Below are 24,989 nucleotides of genomic sequence, written 5' to 3' on the forward strand. Positions count from 1 at the left end.
CCTGTCCAAAATAAGAAGTATCACTTCACTGCACTGGTAAAATGTCTTAAAAAATTTCCCATTTTTCACACGAAAACTCCAATTCACAAGGCAAATCTCACTTCAGGTCAAATTTACAAATCACCACTAACGTGAATCAACACAATATTCAATGAATATTCAGTAATATCACTCAAAAAAAAGCGAAGAAACATTGTTAATACTTCATCACAGCTAAATAAGACTAAAGTAAACACGAAGTTCTGTCATATTTCTCGTAAGCAATTGCTCACACTGAATTTTCAACAAAGCAATTTCAACTCAAATCATATTCAGAATTTAACGTATTTAGTGTTAAAATCTTCCAAAAAGAACAAATATTTAGATAGAATTCATTATTCATCAAATATTGGTATAATAATCCATCATTTTAATCAATTTATTTTTAGTGTCCAATTTTATCCTAGGTGTCCAAAATAAGAAACTGGACAAAATTATGAGCCTTTCCCCTAAAGTAAGGTGCCAATAAGTCGTGATATGATTTCTTAAAGTGCAAATACGTAAAGTGCAAATATGTGTTCCTTCAGCCCTACTACAATTCAAACAGGGGAAGATGGGCAGTTTCAATCAGTTGAATTAGTTTTTCAAGATTTGATTGCCAAACGATTTTAAAATATATCCAAGCTAACGATTTATATTCAGTAATTTATCTTAAATTTGTATTGCATTGAAAATATAAATCATATTTCCCATATTATCTGTAAATCTAAGATAATGTTAGTGGGTGCAAAATCTGGATTTGGCTCCGAGTACTAGCGAAGAATAAAAAGCTTGTAGTTTGTAATTGCAGTAGATATATCTCCTTTTTATCCCTCTTTCTTCTTGAAAAACTATTTCACAATTTTAGTTCAGCTTTCATTAAAAAAAAATCAATTGTCTGTTCTCTTGTTTCACAGTTAGGTGACTTTTCAAACTTAAATTTAAATAAATTACCCAGAAATTTTATATTTTAGTTTAGAAAGTCGAGCATATCTGAACTGCCCAACCTTCCCTATACAAAATACTGAAAGAAATTTGAAAGTGATAAGGTTTTTCAAAATAAATACCTACCTTCATTGAGCAATATGTTTTACAAATATTAGGTGTAGGCTTATCGCATCGGGATATAGCACAAGATGAAGCAAGTACCTATATGTGTGACGATTTAATAAATCAATCGGCATTTCTGGTGAAAATTGGATCTTTCAGATTTCCGAGAAAGTGAAATAAATCTATCTAATCGCAAGATGTTGTCCATCGGGAACCTATTGAGAAGCACATGAATTCAATTGCCCCTTATCAGTGATTGTATGCTATCAATTAGTCAATTAGTGGCTGATAGAAGGTACTTTAGCAGACCATCAGTTTACAGCTGAAAGTCATTGAGTGAGGTATACCGTTTTAGTGATTTAATAGGCAATTTATGACTGTGAATCGCAGTGAAAGGTATAGTTTCTGAATAATTGGAGAGACTGAGATGACCACAGGATAATGTACGTGGTCGAGGGTGTTTTTATGCGAAGAGAATCTGAGCAGTTGGCTAGCAAATACAATGCCACAGGATTGCAATCTGAACCATGGGATGAGAGAAAGTGGGAATTGAGAGCTTTCAAAAACACCTGCAAAAATCTCTGCCTCGAAGGAGTCTACAACACCTACATGCTTCGCCTTCAGAGGAGTTACTTGTCAATTTTCTTAGTAATTGCAACTTTCTTTGGACTCCTACATACGATAATTCTCGTAGGACAAGCCACAGTGAGTTAAGACCTTACGCAACCTTTGAAAATTCTAAAAGAAAAGCCTTATTAATGAATGAATGAGCACAACTGATAAGAATGGTCTATGTGTAGACTAGACATAGAAGTACTTCATGATCGAAAAGTCTAATCAAATACTTCCACATCGCATTTCTTTTTAAGCAAACAGACGCATCAATCACCGTTGAAGTCTTCGCTTACCTAATGACGATTCTCATCGTATGGCTGTCTCTTTTCGTAACTTTTCGAGAAGAGCAAGTGAAGAAGCGTCCTTGGCTACCATTTGCCGCCTCATGTTCAGCCCTGTTTATCCTGATAGTAGCTGACCTTACCGTTCCCCTTTACCATGCAATTGTGACCTTTCCCCAACCACCACTAAGACCAGCCTATGCTTGCCATATTCTTCTCAGCATCTACATTTTCTTTCCGTTGATGAACAATTGGCATACGATGCTCCTTGGTTTAGCCACAACTATCGCCTATCTTACAGAACTGACCATGATCACCTACAGATTGGATGAGTATCGCAATTTGAAGGTAGTTTCTGAGGCACTGTTCTTATTGGGAATTAATCTACTGGGCTTATATTATCGTCTCACCTTTGAGATTACAATAAGACGAACCCTGCTAGATCGTAGGCAATGCGTTGAAGGAAACTTAGTCCTAAAATTCCAGCGGGAACAAGAGGTCAGTTCACTGCCCTTTTTATAAAATATTTCTTTGTTAGACTTTGTACTATGTCTTATTGTAGAGGAACTTGTTGCTTAGCATTTTACCAGAACACACCGCTGATGCTCTTGAGAAAGATATCAGTCATATGATCAGGAGAATTCGCAATGAGAGAAATAACTCCAGCGAAAACGGAAAAAGGTACGTTGAGACAGTGTATAAGAAAACAGATTTATTTGCAAATTGCAAAAACTTAAAACTTGTTCTTATTCATGCAGTACAGCTATTATGGCATTCTGGCGTGGACATGAAATAAGGTGAGTCACCATACTCTATAATAGAAAATTTCGCAACGTGCTCACAACCCCTCTCGTAGCAGCTCCTACGGGTCCTATTATGCAGAAACTCATGATGATGTCACCATCCTATATTCAGATGTAGTAAACTATACCAAAATGACCACAAAGCTGAAGGTAAAGCCCTTGGTTGAAACTCTTCATGAGCTTTTTGTCAAGTTTGATCAAGCTTCCGAAGAGAATGGAGTCCTGCGGATAAAGTTTCTCGGAGATTGCTATTATTGTGTAGCTGGTGTTCCAGCCAAAAATGCAAATCACGCAAAAAGTTGCATTGACTTAGGTCTCAGAATGATCAAGGACATACAGGAAGTACGACAGAAGAGAGATCTGGATATCAATATGAGGATTGGAATACACTCAGGATCTATTATATCAGGGCTAATAGGGGCATGTAAGTGGCAATATGATATTTGGTCAAGAGACGTAGTTATTGCTAACAGAATGGAGTCTACGGGTGAACCAGGGAAGCTACACATTTCACAGCAAACCCTTAATCTATTGAGAGGAAACTATGTGTTTACCGAAGGAACGGAGAAAGCAAAGAATGATCCCATATTGAATGAGCATAACATTAAGACATTCCTAATAACACCTCCTATGACTCCAGAATCAATTGTAAGTAATCCTTTGGATGACTCTACAAGGAGACAATCTAGGATGGGAAGTGGTGTTCAGAGACTACTCAATCGTACAACTATCACACTTCCTGCAAGAACATCTGAACTGACATCAGTGAAAAACTTTATGCAGGATTCCATTGAGCATTTTAGACAGATCATGCGACAGATTAACGTCGAGATGACTAGAGAACTTAATCTGATGCCTATAGGGAAGTTTCAGTAAGTAAAGAGAATCAACAACTTGTAATCGTTATACGAGAACTTGAACTTTCTTATTTGTTCCAGTTTCAATAAAATCTTCTCTGGCTCCAAAGGACGACGTCAGACGGAGATTGATCTTGAAAAGAATCAACTAACAAGTCTCTCAATGATCTTCCTTTGCTTCAAGGATCGTCGCGATGAGTGGCCTTTTCTCAATGAGACAGATCACTTGCTAAAATACAGTATTTTAGCGGTTTTCGTGATCTACATACTGGTTTTTGCCATTCAGACTCTTAATCAACCCTACGGATTGAAATTTTCATATGCAACTCTTATTGGAGCAATTGTCCTTTTGGTATTTGTTCCCTTTGCTTGGTTCAAAAAACTCTGGTTAATTCTAACCCCCGAAACGGATGAGGACGTACCAGCTGCGCCTGTTCCCAAATGGAAAATCACTAGAAACATTTTTAGATTTTCTAATTGGATACCACGGAATGCAGTAGCCAGAACAATGATCTACATCGTTAGCATAAGTCTGTTGACAATGCTATCCTTCATCCATTTGGTGAGAATAACTGAAGTTCTTTGCATTTCTTTACGAATGCCAATGATCAATGAGATATTTTGCCTTCTATTTTATTACAGACCAGAGTCAGGGAAACGACACTGGAGATGGACAAACAAATCCTAAATACGAGTGATATCAGTACCAATCTCATTCCTTCTAAGTACATCAACGCTTGGGCAGTTACTCATTGTCTAATTTTGACGATTTGTATGAACTTTCTGTTCTTGAAAATTCATTTTATGATCAAATTTTCCGTTGGACTACTCATTTGTATTTTTTACTTATGGTTGGTACTATTAGGAGCTTCAACAGTCTTCACGGTAAGGTCCTTGACAAACTTACGACTTGAGCCGAGAGACGGATTAGTGGAAAATTATGGAAAAAAAATCCATTGTTTCGAATATAATTACGCTAAGCCGTCTCTCGGCTAATCCTCATGTCTGTCAGGGCCCTAAGGCTTTTACTTAAAATGACTAGAGTAAGATTATAATTAGGGATTACTTATTTCCAGGAAAGTTCATCGACAAATCTAGGTCTAGATGCTCAAGTGGCTCATGTGATGGCGCTCTTCTTCACTTTTATCACAATTCATCTCGTTGATCGTCAATCAGAGTACATTTCCAGGATAGATTACAAGTAATCCAAAATCAATTGTAACTCAAAACTCTTAAACTTACGTCTAACCAATTGGTTTTTGTAGTTGGAAGCAGCAATTGTTGCGGAAACAACGAGAAGCCGAACTCACGAAAGATACCAACAATTTCTTGGTACACAACATTTTACCAGCTCATGTGGCTGAAATTTACATCAATCAGAAGCAGAGAGATGAACTCTATCATGAGGAATTTGACGATGTGGCTGTAATGTTTGCCACAATCACCAACTTCAACTTTCAGGCTGATGCTCTTAACATCTTGAACGGGATAATCTGTGATTTCGACGAGCGTCTTCTGATGAAACAGCGAACTGTCCATATTGAAAAGATTAAAGTAGCTGGATGGACATATATGGCAGCCTGTGGATTGCAATCTCGTTGGGGAGATTCTTCCTCGACAATTGGGGGACAACCAGAGCTTGGAGTCAGAGTATCAGACGGGAGGAGAAGTGAGTATTTTAATTTGAAAAAAATCCTCCCTGATCTCTTTTAACTGAAAAAATTCCTTACTTTCAGAATACACTTTTGGCCGGGAATCTGATAACAATACAGTCAGGAAGGTAAAGAGAAAGCTCACTAAAATCACAGATCCTGTGTATGTTCTGACGGAATTTGCTCTGGAACTCATGGAAGCCCTCAGGAACTTCAATGAAGAAAACTTCAGTGCATTCAATGAGAGACAACTGCGAATTGGGATTTCAAATGGGGAAATAATGGCTGGAGTTGTAGGTTCCAGTAAGCCCCTGTACGACATTTGGGGCGATGCTGTGAATATGGCATCAAGAATGGACTCAACAGGACAACCAGGCAAGATTCAAGTGACCCCAAATACAGCACAGAGACTGAAAAACCTTGGAGTTCAGTGTGAATGTCGTGGATTCAGAGAAATCAAGGGAGCTGGTCAGATTCTAACGTACTTTGTGGGTGTGGATGATGATCTTAAATTGATATCTGAAGAGGACAATGAGCAAGAAGTGACAGAATTGTAGTGAATTGCAGTGATCCCAGAAAAAAAAGTAAAATTGTTTTGTGTGAAAATTTTTTGTGAACATGCCCCTTATTCGTGCAAATTTCCTCCTGAATTTATTGACCATTATCCAGGAGAAAGAACTTGACGATCTTGAGGATGTCTGTCTGGAGATCTCACTCGGAAACTTCTTACATATTCATTTTCCCCTAAAAGAATATCTATGCGATGAAAGTGAAACCTGTGAGGGGAGAAAGTGTCTATTTTATCTCCCGGAAAATAATTCTCAGGATATTCAACTGACCATTAATCTTCAGAAGACATATGATTGTCATGAAGAGTCTCTCGCTTGCTACACGACAGATTTTACATCAATCCTTGAAAAGATCTTAAATAATCACAAAGAAAAATCTACCTGTGAGACCTGTGCGAATTTCCCAGGATCCACAAAATCATGCTCTTCGTCAGATTTCCCCTTTGAGAGAAAAATCTGCTCATGCAGTGAAGTTATCATGAGACTAATTCCTTTATTTGGTTGTGGACAACGTTCCCTAGGATTTCTAGCAATAACTATGACCTTTACATCCTTGGGATTGACCTTAGTGGAAAACTTCACTGCCAAACCCCATGAAGGTTACACAGAATGTTCAGAATGCGGAGAACAAAGTCCAGAATCAACCATTTGTGATTGTTTTGAAGAATCTTGTCAGGGTTCATGTGACTGTACAGCAACAATGCTTTCTCCAAAAATGCTAATCATACAAGAAGGTTCTCATGGTAAAGTTTGGAAAGTACCTTGTGCCTGTCCAACTGAAACAAGGGGGCTGAGAAAAATTCCTAACTATAAAGGACTCCCCAAGATCAAAGGTAATGCTAAGTACCCTGATTACTTAGTAAATGAAATTCAGGAAGAAATTTTAAACAATAAAAAACCACTGAATAAGGTAAGATAATGTATAATAGAATTACAATACAGAAGAATTTATTTACTAATAAAAAGCTAACAAGTAAATGATATCCCTCGCCAAGAGAAGATTTTCTTTACCGCTAGTCAAACTTACATTTTGTTGTGAAATAACGCTTTGAATGTGAGAAAATCAAGGTCATGCCTTTTTAATCATTGAAAAAAATCATTTTTTTTAAATACTTTAAATTCTGAAAACTATTTTGAGCTTTCCGGCATTTTCTAACCACTTTCTTGTCAAATACGTATTTTCAAGACAATAGGGTAAGGGCTCATAATTTTGACCAGTCTGCTTATAAGCATCGATTTTCCAAGTTTGAAGTGCGATATTTTTAATACTAATTGATTGTTTTTGATACTCCCTTTTCAGAAGGGTAGTTTAGAAACTTGTCAAGGGTTTATTGTCTTTGTTTTTTTTTACTAAAATTAGTCTTAATACGTTAAAAAATGAATTGATATGTAGAGGTGAATTTGACTCTTATTTTGGACAACTTGGCTGAAAATTTAGACAGCAAATCCGCCTCAACAGGATGCCCATTGGTCTCAATTTCAAGAACCAATCTTACCAAGTCCTCTTCCTGTTCATGTAAGGGAACCGTAGAATGTCACAAGAAGCCCGGAAACTCTCCATATTATTCATTAAATTGAGTTGACTTCGGTACTCCAAGTACGCTCGGATTTGTGCATTCCCTGGCCTTTCCGGGAGCCTTTCAAGGCTTTTCTCACTACGTCTTTTTCGTAGAGATGATGCTCCTTTTCTTCTCCAGGCATTTTTCCAACCTAGTCATCACAAAAGCTAAAACTTCACGAAATTTCATGAGAAAAACACCTATCCAAAATAAGCAGTATCACCTCACTGGTGAACCTGGTAGAAAATTACCCATTTTTCACAAGAAAAATGCAATTCACTAGGCAAATCTCACTTCAGGTCAAATGTACAAATCACCATTAACGTGAATCAACACAATATTCAATGAATATTCAATAAGATCACTCGAAAAAAGCGAAGAAACATTGTTTGTACTTCACCACAGCTAAATAAGAGTGAAGTAAACACGAAGTTCTGTCATATTTCTCGTAAGCAATTGCTAACACTGAATTTTCAACAATGCAATTTCAACTCAAATCATATTAAAAATTTAACGTATTTAGTGTTAAAATCTTCCAAAAAGAACAAATATTTAGATAGAATTCATTATTCATCAAATATTGGAATAAAAATCCATAATTTTAATCAATTTATTTTTAGTGTCCAATTTTATCCCCAAATAAATTGTCCAAAATAAGAAACTGGTCAAAATTATCAGCCTTTCCCCTAATTAATAAGCCAAACGGTTAGAGATAGAGGCTCTAAGTCTTCAGACTACCCCACTCCCTCATAAATTGCTTACAAAAGAATGAGAAGTACAAATGATCAATTAAAAAAAAAGTTTAATACACTTTTAGCCTGTTAACTATTAAGATAGACTTATTTGCTTTTTATAAAAAAAAAATCAAAATGGTCAGTAGAAAATTCGGTATTGATTATTAATAAATAAATAAATAATTAGCATTCGGAACATGGGGGCAATTATCTTCCAGAGAGACGCGGTTACTAAAAATTAAAAAAAAAACATCAGAAAGAGATCAAATTAATTCGATTTTAGCAGCAATGCCTCTGTCACACCATTTGGATCGGTAAAATTTTATGAAATCAAAATTCACGCCCCATTCTTTCTCAAAAGATTTGCATAAGTCTTTCGGATTTAAAAGTGAACTGAAGTAAATTTAATTTGGCGTGGTATTCAAAAGAAGAAAAAGAGTGTGAAAGAGTAGGATAGACATATGTAAAACGTTTTAGAGAGAATGGAATGTGAATTTTGACTATTAAATTTTCCTGATCTAAAACGTGTGACGGAGCCATAATAAATTAATATTGATTTTGATGCGAATCTTAATTAGTAAAAGAATCAATTTTCCGCAGTGATAAATAATTTTTTGTCAAAAAAAATGGTTTTGATCTGTAATTCTATTTTGGTTAGTGAAAAATCCAAATCCAAACATTAAAAAAAAACAAATTTGATCAATGCTCAATTTCGATTCAAAGAAGTGAAATCATCCTGTAAGTTGAGAAAAATAGAAAATAAAGTTTGTTCTATTGTCCTTACCTTGACTAACTATTATAAATCGACCACTCAGAATATAAGTCGAACAATTCGATTTTTTACAAAAATAGTTTTATTAGCTTTTTGGATACTTCTTTATACCCTCTACAGAGCGAGATGTAAAATTTCAAAAATCTTACACTCGGCATGTAAAATCTCAGCTTCAAATCGCTCTCCTGTAAAATTTGCCTACTGCGAATTATTCGTTTCGTATTCTGAGTGGTCGAAATTGAACTAACTTGAATTGAACAAATTTGGTATTTTGCTTATGAAAATCGTATTTTAACTGCTCGAACTCCAATAGAGAGAAGTTTTAACAATCGACTTTTTTCAATTTCTCACCATCCTAGCTGCCAAATGGTAAGAGATATTGATTTTCGGTCTTCGATGACCCCTCCCCCACAATTTAACATTCTCTATCGAACTAACTTACCGAAATTACCCCCCACCATCCATCTATACCCTCCAAAAATATGTTTTTTTGACATTGCAAAAAATTGGCCCTGGCGATTTTGTTCATTTTTGGAAATGTTTTGGAGATAGTCCTGCTGAACATTTCGTCCTTTGACACCTATCACCGGAAAAATCGCCATCTTGAATTATTGAAGGTCAAAGGTCAACCACCCTGGATGACCTAATTTTCAACGGATTTGGACAAATTTGGACATTTTTGAAAGATGTTTTAATTCTGAATCCGACTGCATCGGTCATAATCGGTGATGGATCGGGAAAGTAACGGTAATAGATTTATTTTGAAAATACTGTTTTTTGCACTTTTTCAGGGTTTTGACCCATATAAAATTCAAACGGTAAGAGATATCAACTTCTGGTCTTCGATGGCCCCTCCTCAAATGACGTTATCTCGAACTTAACCTCTTTAGTTTTTCCCTCTCCCCTGTCCCTGACTGAAAATTGGCCCTGGCGATTTCATTCATTTTTGGATATGTTTCGGAGGTAGTCCAGCTGAACATTTAGTCCTTAGGGCCTTGACAGACATGAGGATTTGCCGAGAGACGGCTTAGCGTAATTATATTAGAAATAATGGTTAAACTTCATTTCCATCATTTTCCACTAAGTCGTCTCTCGGCTTAAGTCGCAAGTGTGTCTAGGGCATTAGACACCTAACACCGGAAAAATCGCCATCTTGAATTATTGAAGGTCAAACGCCTAATTTTCATCCGATTTGTTAAAATTTAATTCAAAATTCAAAATTTAATTATTTAATTAAAAGTTTATGATTTTTTTAAAACCCTTTTCTTGAAAAATTTTTAACTTCAAGATGGTTTTGCGGTGATTTATAGACAAATTAAATTCGACAATAATTACACTGAGAGAAATCCGAAAAAGTTAAAATAACATTCCGTAAATGTTTATTTTACCCTGCAGTATTGATCCGAAATCGGTGTAAATATTATGTTTTTAGGTGTATTAGGGGTAAAACTTACCCTTTTTCATGTTAATTTTACCCTTAAAAAGGTGTAAAATTAACATTAAAAATGTTGATATATTTTTACACCTAAAAAGTGTTAAAATTATGAAGAAAAAAAGTTAATCGCACCCCCGTTTTTTTCTCAGTGTATGAACCAGAAAAAATTGGGAAAAAGTATATAAGGCAGAGCTCTTTCTTTGAGCAGCTCGCAAAGCCTCGGATGCTTTGGCACCACATTTTTATTAACGAAAATCAAGTTTTTACTGACCAAATATGATTTTTTGCTGGTCAGTCATACAAATTTTTCTGATTGAAATTACAATTTACTTGATAATTCCAATTGTTATTGTTTTACTCCCCAACATTCTTCATTTCCTAGACAAGTGCATTTTTTTACTAACCTTTTTCGCCAATTCACAGATTTAGGAAAATCTGGTTACTTAGTAAATCTCAAATATTTCAAAATAATTTGATAAAATGCTTGATGAAGTTGTGAAAAAATAACATTATTATCTAACAAGAATAATGCTAAACAAAAAGTTTTGCTTCTGCCTTTGATGATATGGTATATATATACTTTTTCGTAAGGTCTATGTCACTTCAAAATGCGAATGGTATTTATTAACCCATTCAGTCAATGTACCAGAAATACTTGAGATAAAATGTTCATATTTTGGGATTAGTTTCCTACAGATTAATAGATGAATTTTTTGAAAAGAGATAATTTTTATCCATTATGGGGGCTCGGGGAGCCGCCCTCAAACACGCGTCTTAACGGTCACTGAATTTAAATTATGTGCATTAATTCATTACAAACTCTATTGTTCTACATCTACATCTATTGTTCTACAACAAATTGTATTCCTATCTCTGTCGGGCTATTTTTTCTAAGTAATTGAGAAACTAAAATTGCTAAAAATCCATTCCCGACAGTAATTCGAATAAAAATGTCCCTGGAATAAATTATCTAAAATCACTCAATTTGCGTATGATATATCATACAATGGTAAGGAATGGGTTGAATATTCCTATCTAACCAAACATAGATTAGGTTAAAATATTCTCACCTCTTTTTTTCCACATGAAATAGAATTAGCAATTTAAAGCTTGACTTATTTCGAAAGGTGAGGACTCAAATCCCGGATGAAGTGTTTGTGGAGATTCAAAGAGGACCACACTGTTCTATGAGATCTTGTCAGTCGTTCGAATTTGCTTGGGAGCTACCAGAACTCCCTTGTAAAAAGATTCGAACCACTGAGACGCAGGTAGAGGAAGAATATCTCATGGAAAAGGAAGACTCACCAAACACAACGAACGTGCTAAAAAGTGTCAAAGATCAAGATATCAAGAAAGGAGGGACAAAAAAGAAAAGGCGCGAGAAAACTGGGCGAAAAGCGCGTAAGCAGAAAATGTAATTCGAATTTAATTTAAACCTTGTGTTTAGAAATGCGGAACGATCATCGCAAATTTAGTGTGTCCAAAAAAAATCACAAGCCACACGAATGAACAAATAAGGTGAAATTGCACACATTATCGAAAATTTATTCAAGAGATTGTCATTTCCAAATTTAAAGGTATAAAAAAAACGAAAACACTGCAAATTGGGAATAGCTCAAAATCCAAGATAGTTCCCTAAAATTTCATCTCTTATCTACCTAAAAAGCTCTGTATTACAAAAAAAATTATGGGCAATGCAATACAAATTAGTTATGGCTATTTTGAATGAGAAATTGTCACTTAAGTACGATTTATACAACATTATGAGAGATATTTTTTTTATTAAAGTTTTTGCTCAATCTTGTTCAATCTCATGAATATAATTTTATGCATAAAGAGAAAAACATCTTTTTGATGGCAAAAATAAAAACTTAATCCGTTTGATAAATGCTGAGAAATTTGTAGTTGGTGTGATTCCTATGGTAACCACTTGAGTTTGATTATAAAATGTTTAATGTGCGCTTGAGATCATTAAAGTAAACGCTTATTTTGCACGCAAAGACCAAGAGATAAACATTTCCTAAATTAATTAAATATGTAGAATTATACTTTTATTATTATTCTTCCTCTGATTTAGATGCAAAGTTAAGCTTTTACATTGAAAACTACCTGAGATATTAATTGTGGATTTGGTAATTTTTTTAACACATCAACTTTTATCTTTATTCTCAGCAAGAAAGAAAAATCGCCAAGAAATTAAAATGAATGAAATTGAGAGAAAAATAAAGAATATAGTTGATGGCCCTGATATTAAGAGAGCTAAAATCGAATTTAATAATTCTAGGGAAGATCAGGCCAAACCTAATCAAAAAGCTCTTTACAAATCTTTCAAGACTTCCGGAACTGGAAAAAGTATCCATAAAACAAAAGCCAAAATCCTATATTACCCCAGCCACACGGATCTCGAAAGCAAAGGTAATTTTATCATCTTATGTTTTACCTTTGAACCTTTCAATCAGAAAACAACCTGAAGTTTTAATTGTTTTATATAATGCATTTTCTAACTTGCCAGATTTATTTTCTATTTTCGGTAATAATCCGAAGATCAGAAAAGGAAAAAATGGTAGAGCTGAAGAGGCTGAAATTCGAAAAACTAAAATCGGACTTAATAAATTAGGGAGAGATTATACGAAAACTAAACAAAAAGCTCCTATAAAATCCATTAAAACTTTTGAAGATGGAAAAATTTTTCCTAAAACAAAATCCAAAGTCGTTTATCATGAAAGTTCTACTCATTTTGGTACCAAAGGTTGTTATCCGAACTTCTGTTCCTTTTTTTCATTTTTTTTAGCCAAAGAACAAAACTAATTTCTAGTTTTAATATTCCAAAGCTTTTTATCAGAAAATTATCTGAGGTTTTAGTTGCTGATTAGGGGTATTTGCTAACAAACCGATTTTTAATTTTATTTTCAGTAATAAAGAAAAATCGAAAAGAAATTAAAAATAACGAAATAGAAAGAACAGTTAAAGACAAAATTGAAAATCCTGAAGTCCGGAAAGGGGAAATCAAGCTTAATAATTCTAGGCGAAATCAAACAAAACCTAATCAAAAATCCCTTTTCGAATCCATAAGGAATTCACTATCTGGAAAAACTGCCCCTAAAGCCTTGTATCAATCAAGCTTTACGGATGTCAAAAATAAAGGTAAAATTTTCGAAATATTTCAATTGGAAAACTTCCTGATATTTTAGTTACTGATTTGTTAAATTTTTAAGGTAATTTATTTTCAGAAAAAAAGAAAAATTCCAAGGACATTAAAAATGACGAAATTGAAAGAAAAATAAAAGAGAAAATTTATGGAAAATCGGATGTTAATCAAGTCGTAAGCAAACTTGAGTCTTCTGTGAAGAAAAATGAACCGAAAACTAACCAAACGGTTCTTTTCAATTCACTCAAAAATTTCCGAAGTGAAAAAAATCCATTAAAAACGAACAATAAGGGTTTTAATCAATCCACCTCAGGGTATCTTGATAGCAAAGGTAATTTATTGATTTTTATCTTTAATTTCATTTCACATTAAATTCTAAATTATTTACTAGCTAAAAACTTCATTTCTGAAAATCATACTAAAACTCCTAAAGTTCAAAATCGAAAGCAATATCGTAAATTCCGAATAAAGAAAAATGCATCAAGATCTTATTTCACTAAAAATGCTACAAAGAAGCATGGTTCATCCGATTTTAAGGTTTCTTTTAGAAATTTAATTGCTGGACATAGAACTGTGCAAAGGAACAAAGAGTCTCGTAAACGAAAGTCCAAAAGGAAGGAACTGCAAAAACATAGGCCTAAAATGTCCAGAAAAAAATTAAAGCATAACCTTTTCAAAAATAGATATTTCAAGGAAAACTTTTTAGCAAGATCCCAGAATATCACTAAAAATGCATTTTGTGAGGATTATACAAACTATAGGTCGGTTTATTATAAACCGCCGCCTAGAAAGCTTAACGAGAGGTTCACTACAAGAGATTATTGTCTATCAAATGCATCGTCATTCTGTTCAAGATCTACAAGGGACATTCAAGAAATTGATAACGAAAATTATCTCGAAAACTGCCAGATTTCTAACTCTAGCACTTGTGAATCCATTCTTATAGAACCAAAGTACTATTTATACGTAAATATACCTAATGATGATCTGTAGATTTATGTCTTTCATTAACGGAATCTTCGTTAAACTTTCAATTCTTGTCGAAGGTTTTATCAAGTCTATTTCGCACTTTCGACTTTACAAGGGCAAAAGTAATTTTTATCTTAGGTATCTTAGTATTTTACGGTCGATTGTGACTCCGAATAAATAACGCTTACAGCGTATTTTCGGTTCTGAAGAAAAATTCATAAGTCACAGAAATTTCGAGCCATTATAGAATGATATTTTTCTATGAACTTAACATACACTAACTAATCCATTAAAACCCTGAATTTGTTATACCACACACAAAGTTATCGATTTCGCTTTCTAAAAAAAACTGTTCACGTTCAGTTTGATTAAATAAGTTAGATAAACAGTCAATTTATTGTCCTCCTATTAATCAAATTTACTGCAAAAATAAACATTCAGAATTTCCCAATTATTGCTATACTATTGGGTGTACAAATAAGTCTTTGCTGTTTTTTTGATTTTGTTATTGCTCAGCCTGTTTATGTCGGATTGACTTGCGACTAACTTCATTGTAAAGCTTCACTATTGTGCTATATTTGACAGTACATCCTATTTCGCCATTTTGTGAAAGACATATTTTTTTAACTCTCTCAAAATATCGAAGATCGTGTCAGAAAAAGAACATTTGCGGGAACTTTTATTGCATTACTTTCTTCAGCACAAATCAGCAGCTGAAGCACATAGAAATCTTGTGCTGACCTATGGTGACCATTCTCCATCAGTGGAAACGTGTAGATTTTGGTTCCAGCGCTTCAAAAACAAATGTTTTGATGTTAAGAACAAACATCGCTCTGGACCACCAAAGAAATTTAAGGACACCGAACTGGAAGCACTGCTGAATAAAGATCAATGTCAGACACAACAGGAACTCGCAAAGTCATTGGGAGTAACCCAACAAGCCGTTTCGAGACGCCTAAAAGCCATGGGAATGGTTCAGAAGAACAACATTTGGGTGCCATATGAATTGAAAGCAATAGATGTCGAGCGTCGTTTGTCCACATGTACGTTGCTACTCCAACGGCATCAGAAGAAGAGTTTCTTGCATCGTATCGTGACTGGAGACGAAAAGTGGATTCGCTACGATAATCCCAAGCGTAAAAAATCATGGGGTAGGCCTGGTCATAAAGGAAAACAGAAGGCCAAGGCGAATATTCATGGATCCAAAGACATGCTATGCATCTGGTGGGATCAAGAAGGTGTCGTGTACCATGAAGTCCTCAAATCTAATGAAACCATCACGGGAGAGCTCTACCGAAAGCAATTAATGCGTCTCAATCGTGCTCTGAAGGAGAAACGGCCACATTATGGAGAGAGACATGACAAGATAATTTTTCAGCAAGATAATGCTCGACCTCATGTCGCAAGATCGGTTAAGACCTACTTGAAAACTGTGAAATGGGAAGTTCTACCCCACCCGCCGTATTCTCCCGACATCGTGCCTTCTGATTATTACTTATTCCGGACGATGACTACTGACTTGGCTGGTCAGCAGTTCAAGAAGTATGATGATGTCCAGAATTGGGTTGATTCCTGGGTTGCGTCCAAACCAAAGTCCTTCTTTCAATCTGGGATTCGTAAGTTGCCTGAAAGATGGGCAAAGGTAGTGGCAAGCAAGGGGCAATATTTTGATTAGCCTGTATTTTCTTGATTTTTTTCAATAAAAGATTAATTTTCTCGAAAAAACAGCAAAGACTTATTTGTTCACCCAATATATTCTGGAAAAAAGTTTTGTTAAATTGTGGAATGGATCTCGGTCAAATTTTGGCAAAATGATATCATTTACTAAACCGAACTGAAAGAATTTGATACAAATTGCCTATTATTGGGAGCTTATTTATAAAAATCATTTTTAAAATTCCCCTGATCGTATGCAAATTTTTTCACGCGGTACATTTTAAATGCACTTTTTTATAAGCCGTTGGCATTGAAAATAGGCTGAAAAATTGGCGCCGAAAATGTCTTGCATACATCACGACGGTTTCTTAAGTTTTTCCAAAGTAATCTCCTGTAAAGTATGCAATTTTACTGTGTCACTGGAATTAATTCGCGAGCCTTTTTTTGAAAGAAATTCTTTCAAAGCGGGACTACCCGTATATGGAAAAATATCTTTTGACAAACTTTCCTTGTTAAATTTGAAAAAAGTTTTTTTTTTCAGTCATCCCGGATACCAATGTTAGAAAATACCAATCAATTTTTGCTAACTTTTGATAAAATTGACATTAAAAAAATGCTTCATTTTGATTTTTAATATTCCCTAGGTCTGGTGATAACCGCCAAAATCGTATCCATGATTTAGTTAAACAGTCTTCAGACTAGATAAATTAATAACTGGAAATTTCATTATTTTTTCAAAATTTAATACATCATTTACCCTTATTATTCAAACCTAAATCAAAAATTTCCAAAAAAAAAATCCTAATTGATAACAATTTAAAGAAGTTAAGCCACGTGGCTAAGTACCTACTGGGGTGAAATTCAGAATTGCACCCCAGTAGGGGAATTCTTGGGAATTCTGTAACTTTCTGGCAATCCTATAATGACAAATTGCGTTCGAATCTCAGGAGAACTCTTTCGAAAATGTGATTCTATAGCCGTGACATTGTCATTTGAGCTCACGTGGCACTGTTGACAATTCAAATGACAATGAATTTTATTAAACAAATCAACTAAGAAACTGTATGTGCATAATATCATTAAGTAAAGAGATTTTATTAAAGAACCAATTAAATTGCATTTTTGAACTCATGTGATGTGACAAAAAAAGCTCGATTGACATTGTCAGATTCCGTACTCATGTCTGACAATGCCACAAGTTACCACTTAGAGAAATCCGAAAAAGTTAAAATAACATTCCGGAAATGTTTATTTTACCCTGCAGTATTGATCCGAAATCGGTGTAAATATTATGCTTTTTAGGTGTATTATGGGTTAAACTTACCTTTTTTCATGTTAATTTTACCCTTAAGAAGGTGTAAAATTAACATTAAAAAATGTTGATATATTTTTACACCTAAAAAGTGTTAAAGTTATGAGGAAAAAAAATTAATCGCACCCTCTTTTTTTCTCAGTGAGAATTTCCCTACAGAATGAATGTCATTTTTAGTTCAGGTATTTGTCATTGTTATTCCGATCCCGATTATGTAACTATTTTTGATAAAAGAATTTTTAAAAGAAAAACGACTTAGAAAATAATAAAACCCACTGTAAAAAAAACTTTAAGTGTAAAAATATATCAACATTTTTTAATGTTAATTTTACACCTTTTTAAAAGTAAAATTAACATGAAAAAGGGTAACTTTAACCCCCAATACACCTGAAAAGGGTAATATTTACACGGATTTCGGATCAATACTGCAGGGTAAAATAAACAGACATGGGTCAAATCCATTAACATAGAAAAAATTGAGTTATCCGAAGCTTGAGTCGTCCGAGTCCGAAGGTAGCGCACTTTTCCCTAAGTTTATTTTTTCTCGTGCACTCTTTAGATTTTAATTTTAGAATTTTCAAGGTTTAGTAGCCAGATATTTCGGAACGCTTTAAAATGCAATATTAATCTTAATAACTCCGCACACTAAATAATAAGCCACGCCCCATGAGCGTTCTACCCACCCAACATTTAAAATTTGCACATAATCCTTCCGGAAAAAAATCTATAAAATATGCAGTAGGATCAAAGAAACATCTCTTGGGAAGGAATTCCTATTGACACTTTCGTCAAAATTGTTAAATTCGTCAGGGAATCTGTAAGGGTAGACGTAGAGCCCTTAAGGCAATTGCGTGGATGGATGCCCCAATTGTCAGAGGTTTCTTCAGAACCCTCAGCGTTCCTAATAACGATCTACTCCCTACGACGATCCATTATGAACTAACTCTCAATACTGATCCTCACTACGATGCCCCTCCTGAACGAATACCTAACAGGACAACTACGTCTGTACTATCTACGAGTTTTATTGGGGGCGTGGCTTATTAATCAGGCCGTGCTCATAAGTTACGAAAGAAAATGTCATTTTTAACTGCTCGAACTCCAAGAGAGAGCAGTTTTCACAATCCACTTTTTTTTCAAATTCTCACCATCCTGGCTGCTAAACGGTAAGAGATATTGACTTCCGGTCTTCAGTGACCCCCCCACAAGTCAGCATGCTCTAGTGAACTAACTTACCAAAGTACCCCCCACCCCTTCTATCCCCTCCAAAAACATGTTTTTTTGATGTTGCAAAAAATTGGCCCTAGCGATTTCAATGATTTTCGGATATGTTTTGTAGTTAGTCGAGCTGAAAATTTCGTCCTTAGACACCTATCACCGGAAAAATCGCCATCTTGAATTATTCAAGGTCAAAGGTCAACCACCCTGGAGGGCCCAATTTTCAACGGATTTGGACAAATTTGGACATTTTTGAAAGATCTTTTAATTCTGAACCCGAAGTGCATCGGTCACAATTGGCGGTGAATCGGTAAAGCAACGGTAATAGCCCTAATTTAAAAAAAAAAACTGTTTTTTCTTTATATGAAATCTAGACATCTACCGAGAATAATTAAAATTTAAATAATCTTTTTCAGTTTAGTTGTTACTCCTTATAGGGGGCGTGGCTTAAAATTTTACCACGAACTTCTCTGTAGAATAATAAAAATATTCAGGGAACCACTGAAAGGGCCTTAATGGGTTAATATTTCTGTTCATATTTAGAAGAAAATATTATCACTCTAATATGTATGGGCTTAATTAGATAACCGAGATAACCTTTTTAGTATTTTTGGTTAGTTTCATAATATGCCATTTCAAGTAAGGAACATGACCAAATATCAATTCCTCACAATTTCATTATCTTTTCCACTTTTTTCTAATAAATTTCATTGAAAAAGAATCAAGATTTTTTTGAGCAGAATAAATATTTGTGCAACTTCTCATTCGAAATAGTTGGTGAATTTTATAAGACAAAAGAGTTTCCCTCTCTCTCAGAAAATAAAATTTATTTAAAAAAAAGATAGTTTTCAAAAATTAAGCCAAATGCATTAAATTCTCCAATGTATTTTAATGAGCGAGTTTGACTTGGAAAAGACAAGTTATTAGATGAATATTTTGGAGGTTTTGGAGTGTTTTTGGAAACCACTCGAGTGACTTTCTCCCACAAAAACCAAGAGGCACCGAGAGAGAGAGGGACAAAGATGAAATTCCACTGATGAATAACAGAGCGAAAGTCAAACATTTTGTTTGAATGAGGCAATTCCGGAGGTCACTTTACACTATCCTGTCCAGCCAGTCAGTGAGACTGGCAATATCCTTGTTCTTCACCGAGCACTCCAGCACGTCCACATATTGGGAGATTTGGATGAATTCAAAGTCCTTACCGTGTTTGCCGAGGAAGGAATTGGCTTTGCTGGAGGAATCTACAGATTCCAGCTGGTTCTTCCTCGTGGAACGAACGACATTGAGTTCCTTCTCCAGGAGGCTCTTGATGACACTGGCAGCCTTAGCCATGGTTTCATCCTGTTTGTTGCACAAAATCAGGAAGGGAAGGGAAGCTATGGCAGGATCCAGGAGAATAGTGTACATAAAACTGCAAAAAAACAGAGAATATCCCTCAGGAAGTGCCCTTAAACAGTTTGCAGGACATTTTAAAACTCACTCAGCCACATCACGGATATTCTTCTGGAGAGAGACACTGTCCAGGATAAAGACAATTCCTCTGGCATGATGTTTGAAATCATCAAAGAATTTGCCACGCAATCGTTCGTGTCCCGGAATGTCCACAATTCTCACGTAACCCTGCTCAGAGATACAACACTATAAGCTCATGCTCTTGAGGAAGATGATGTCTACCTTACGTTTTTGCTGCTGTATCCAGCTGAATTCTCCTTGATGGAAGTGAAAGTCTCACGATCCTCATTGAAGATCAATCGTGTGAAAACACTAGTTTTCCCGGCTTCACACAAACCCATCAGCAGTACATCAGTCCGTGAAGTCTTCTTCTTCTTGTAGACATATAGAAGCACTAAAAAACAGCCCGCAATGTCAAGGACGTCCTTGGGAATTTCCAGAATTTCAGAGAAAGAGACTTACCGATCGTCACGAAGACGGCAATTAGAGATATTATTAGAGTTGTGGTATCTGGTGCTTGGAATTTTGGCTCTTCACGAGGCCGAGATGTATGACTGGCTTTATCCATGGCTGAGACACTGAATGGCTTGGAGAAACACAAGAAAGTGCAAGAAACTTGAGGAAATCAGCTATCAGCCGCTTTTTTGGGCAGTTTGTGTATGTGTGTGTGTGTTCTTCGTCACATGGAGTGACGTTTGGCAGCCAACATGGCGTTTTCAAGGCCCCTCTCTGAACCTAAACTGAGCACACCGGGCGGGAAAAAACATAACCCTATAATTTCTATTACAAAATGTTTTATTTCATACATTTCATACAAAAAATATTGGTTTTTCATCATTTTACTTCTACTTTAAACAACTGCATGCAGAATTATTCACGATTACCATGATTCTGTAAATTTGCGATTACTAAATCAGGAAGCGCGCTTTTCAAATTCAAATTATGGCTCCTAGTTTCAGTTGGCTGCCCTGTTTAAATCCCAGTGACGTTTTATTCGTATTTTCCTCCAAATTTTCCCCGTTTTATATAGTTTTTTGTAATAATGTCCGCTAATGAGAAGCTTATCCAGAATCTAGAGATCCAACTGGACAGATTGGTGTCACAATTAAAAGATCTCGAGGAAGCAAAGTAAGTACAAAAATCCACAAGTTTCAGATGAATCTTCCGGCTCGACATAACCCTACATTCCCCACGATTCACTTTCCCGCCCTTTTGATTTCCCCCTTTTCTGCGGGATTTCAGAGAAGATCTCGATGATGATGAATTTGAATCAATAAAAGAAGATACAATTGAACAAATTAAAGAATTCAATGAGAGACTGTCTCGCATGAATCAGGGAGATGTGACACTGGACAGCAAATTTTCAAAAATGAAAGAGGTAAGTGATAAGAAGACTCCGCAGTGATAAGGCAATCCCATTGAGAAAAAAAAAACTTTTCTTTGAATTAGTCTATCAGAAAGGCAATTGCTACGTCTTTCAACACACTGGAAATGATAAAAATGTTCGGGGAACAGAATGCCAGTGAACTTGAGAAGCAGCTGCTACAGATCGATGAGGAATTTCGGCTCAAAAAAATCACAAAGGAGCAAATGGAAGAGAAGAAAGTGGAGATTTTGGGAAAATTGAAAGCTCAGGGACATCCACTGTCTGCCAAAGATTGCCAATTTATCGAATCCATGAGCCAGAAGCAACTCCAGGAACTGGAAGAGATTACAGAAGAAGACTGACCAGATGACAACCCACCATCTCCCAATCTTGCCATTTGCTATGCTTTTCCGCCCCAATAGCAAGAGTTTTTGGTCACCAATTTTTCTTTTTCTTTTCCATGTAGGAAAAAAAAGTTGAAAGGCGGAAAAATTAGAAAAAAAACGACATTTTCTTTTACTTCCGTTTCGTGTCCAGCCTCAAAACCTAGATCCATTTTACGACTCGCCAGGTGAGAAATTAACTATTGAAGCTGGGAGTGAAAAGCCGGAGAAGGGGACGCAAAATAAAATTGGGACAAATGGCTAAGCTTTTCCTTGGAGAGCACAAAAGAGTCAAAGGCTGCAATTTCTACAAATGATTAGGTGTGATTCCTTCTAATCACACCTATTGTAATCCTCGGATTTTCTCAAAGTGCTCCGATCGAGCTGAAATTCACAGGGTACAGTAGACTCTCTCAAATTCGGGCATATAGGACCGAAATGTCAGCCGAATTAGACAGAAATTCGGGCGACATGTGCATATAGATATTCAGTTTACACACTGATATATATCGTAAATTGCATGAAAATCCCTCAATAATGCAAAATCACATCAAAACTAAGACAAACCATGCTAAATTTGAGCATATTTGATTCATTTGATAACCATAATCAAACTTGAAAAATGACAACAAACCAACCGTATGCCCGAATTAAAAAGTAGCCCGATCTTAAAAGAGCCGAATTTGCGAGAGTCTACTGTATATGTTTTGAACATCCCTGATGCCGAAAATCATAAGCCGGAAATTTCGAGTCCGGCAGTCCGTAGTACGCAATATCTCTGGTTTGGATAGATATCTTCATAATTTTTGTTTTTAAATATATCTACGCGCGCGTACGATGATTTCTGTGCTATTAGTTTTCTGAAAAACTGGTTCTAAACCGTTTAAAAATCACGTTTTGTAGTTTATCTCGAAATCTAGGTAGGGGAGGGTGGGACAGTTTAACGACGGGGCAGTTTCAATTTTTGCATATTCTTCTTATCCTTTTGAAAGGAATGGGATAAAACCTTTATGTTATTGAAGAGATAACTGAGACCCATGTTCATAAAAATAATTAATTTCGTGACGCTTCTCGTTTGAATTCTCTAATTGATTTTGTAAAACTGCATCAAAATGAAACTTTTTGTAATGTTTTAATTTCAACAATTTCTGAACTATTGCAGAAGTTGATGGAAGTAACATAATTGTATTAAATTACCAGTGGTTTTATGATTATTATAAGGCATTTAGCGTTGAATTAATTTTAAGACGGTTCTGACAATTTTGAATTAAGTTCCGAAAGTGCGTGAGCGGCAGTTTCATGCAAGTACACGGAGAAGTTTTCAGTGTCTATCAATTTACATTTTTTAAACAAAATCAACTTAAAATGATCATTGAAAACGTTTTGTAGCTGTAATTGTCCATAAAATTCGAAATTATGGGAAGTAGTATTTCCTAGAAGTTAATAAAAAAATTAAAAAAAAAATAATCTTTCAGCGTTTTTTAAGTGCTTAAAAATGATTAATTTAATTGTTATAATATCTTTTCAGGATGTTTTCAGCAAGATATTGTAAATTTTTTTTAGTATTATAAAAATTCAAGACTTTAAAATACTATTATAAAACTGTTATACTAAGAAGGACATGTTATAAGGCAATATAATGATCCAACAATGTACAGAATTAGTTTAGCACTACAAAAGACATTTCTTTCGTATAAAAATTTTAAAAAAAAATGCTCAATTAATGAGAAATACGCTTGGAAATCTTTGGCGATATTTTATTTTCTTTGTGTGATCAATTAGTGTTCAAATTCTGTTATAAAGTTCTTGTTCGATTATATTTTTATGTATTAGTTTAGAATCTTTGAAGACTTCAAAATAGCAATTTTAATCAATTCTGATATCGCAAGTTTCCTATACACACGTTTTCTCTTTCTCAAAAATAGCCTCATATTTATCTTGAAATTGCCCCGCAATGGGGGACTTTCACACATTCTGCCTTTCAAGTGAAATGAATTTCTCCACAATACACTAATGAAATTAAAGGATTATTGTTATTATTTTCATTAACCCTAAACCCAACTGTAATTCACAGAATATACAAAGTTTTACTTCTGTTTATCATCTTTTTGCAAAATGGTCCCAAAATTCATCTTGCAATTTAGAGGTGAAACTGCCCCACTCTCCCCTATGCGATTTTGAATTTTTTATGTTTGTATTGTTCCATTCCAGAAAATTTAGACCAATTTAAAAAAAATTATGACATTCGTCGAGCAGTTCTTGAGATATTTCACTTTAAAGATTTCAATTTTAAGAAAATTTGCTGTTAGCGTCAGGCGGGAAAAAAGCGGGAGAAGCGGCGTCGGACGGTCGGACAAGCTTTCCTTATATATATAGCACTCTCTCACTCTCCCTTTCTCTCTCTCGCTCTCTTCAAGAGAGAGAGAAAAATACGCGGGGCGCGTATTTTTTCGTGAATTTTCGTTGGGCGCGAATATTTTGGCGAGGCGTGAATTTTTTCGCTGATTTTCGCGGGGCGATTTTCAGACACTTTTATGCATTTCTCATCCAATTTTTTTCATTTTCAAGTGAATGTTTGCACATATCTAGCCTGAAAGAGGCTCTAAAGGGACGTAAAGTTTGAGGCCTCTATCTCCCATAGTTTCCGAGATAATCGACTTTAAAGATTTTCAGACACTTTTATGCATTTCTCATCCAATTTTCCTTATTAATAACGATAAGAAGTTACATACAATTTAAACGAAATTTGCATTATTTATGTATAAATATCGTTCAAGTTTGCCACAATCCGAATTTGCAACGAAGGAATCACACCACTATAAGCTGATTTAGGCTTATCACTGGCTTTTTAAGTACATGCAAACTTTGCTATATTTATGTATTTTCAGAAAAGTTTTGGAGCAGAATTTGTGGGAGAAATGAACATGAAAATAAAGTCAAGGAGAAAATTAATGATTAAACTTAATGATTTTCTAAGAAATAACTTAATATTCGATGCATTGTAAATTGTTTAAAAATAAAAAAAAAAGCTTTTTCAGGCGACAAAATCAATTAAGTCTTCTAATATTCAGATGAATTTCCAATAAATCCCCTTTTGGACTAAATTTTAGGTAACAAATATAGCATTCTTATAAATA

General features: G+C 35.0%; 4 protein-coding genes across 6 annotated transcripts; 3 read left to right on the top strand and 1 right to left on the bottom strand.

Annotated features, from left to right (window-relative positions):
* Positions 1-1,381: 1,381 nt before the first annotated feature.
* On the top strand, positions 1,382-5,882 carry LOC129801888 (adenylate cyclase type 7). 2 transcript variants are annotated; one of them, XM_055847321.1, is made up of 10 exons: positions 1,382-1,773; positions 1,938-2,462; positions 2,527-2,645; positions 2,723-2,761; positions 2,821-3,639; positions 3,706-4,186; positions 4,267-4,509; positions 4,701-4,825; positions 4,890-5,293; positions 5,361-5,882. In XM_055847321.1, the coding sequence occupies exons 1-10, from the start codon at positions 1,510-1,512 to the stop codon at positions 5,831-5,833; spliced, it is 3,492 nt and encodes a 1,163-aa protein (XP_055703296.1). In that variant the 5' UTR covers positions 1,382-1,509; the 3' UTR covers positions 5,834-5,882. The 2 variants fall into 2 exon arrangements, with proteins under 2 accessions (XP_055703296.1, XP_055703297.1); XM_055847322.1 differs by having other exon boundaries at positions 2,824-3,639.
* Positions 5,870-11,869, top strand: LOC129801898 (uncharacterized). The gene is made up of 2 exons (XM_055847333.1): positions 5,870-6,755; positions 11,473-11,869. Exons 1-2 carry the CDS (start codon positions 5,895-5,897, stop codon positions 11,761-11,763), a joined length of 1,152 nt encoding a protein of 383 aa, XP_055703308.1. The 5' UTR covers positions 5,870-5,894; the 3' UTR covers positions 11,764-11,869.
* LOC129801904 (signal recognition particle receptor subunit beta) lies at positions 11,870-20,797 on the bottom strand. Its single transcript, XM_055847339.1, has 5 exons — positions 20,566-20,797; positions 20,331-20,497; positions 20,132-20,271; positions 16,210-20,062; positions 11,870-14,924 (listed from the first exon to the last, which is right to left on the bottom strand). Exons 1-4 carry the CDS (start codon positions 20,669-20,671, stop codon positions 19,744-19,746), a joined length of 732 nt encoding a protein of 243 aa, XP_055703314.1. The 5' UTR covers positions 20,672-20,797; the 3' UTR covers positions 11,870-14,924; positions 16,210-19,743.
* Positions 20,798-21,038: 241 nt separating this feature from the next.
* LOC129801907 (protein LZIC-like) lies at positions 21,039-24,903 on the top strand. 2 transcript variants are annotated; one of them, XR_008751739.1, is made up of 4 exons: positions 21,039-21,231; positions 21,346-21,481; positions 21,553-22,040; positions 24,741-24,903. XR_008751739.1 is itself a non-coding variant. In XM_055847344.1 (3 exons), exons 1-3 carry the CDS (start codon positions 21,146-21,148, stop codon positions 21,829-21,831), a joined length of 501 nt encoding a protein of 166 aa, XP_055703319.1. In that variant the 5' UTR covers positions 21,039-21,145; the 3' UTR covers positions 21,832-24,903. The 2 variants fall into 2 exon arrangements, 1 of the variants encoding a protein (XP_055703319.1); XM_055847344.1 differs by having other exon boundaries at positions 21,553-24,903.
* The last annotated feature ends 86 nt before the right edge of the window (positions 24,904-24,989 follow it).

The sequence above is a fragment of the Phlebotomus papatasi genome, chromosome 2 (assembly GCF_024763615.1).
Source record: "Phlebotomus papatasi isolate M1 chromosome 2, Ppap_2.1, whole genome shotgun sequence".
Lineage (NCBI taxonomy): Eukaryota > Metazoa > Arthropoda > Insecta > Diptera > Psychodidae > Phlebotomus > Phlebotomus papatasi.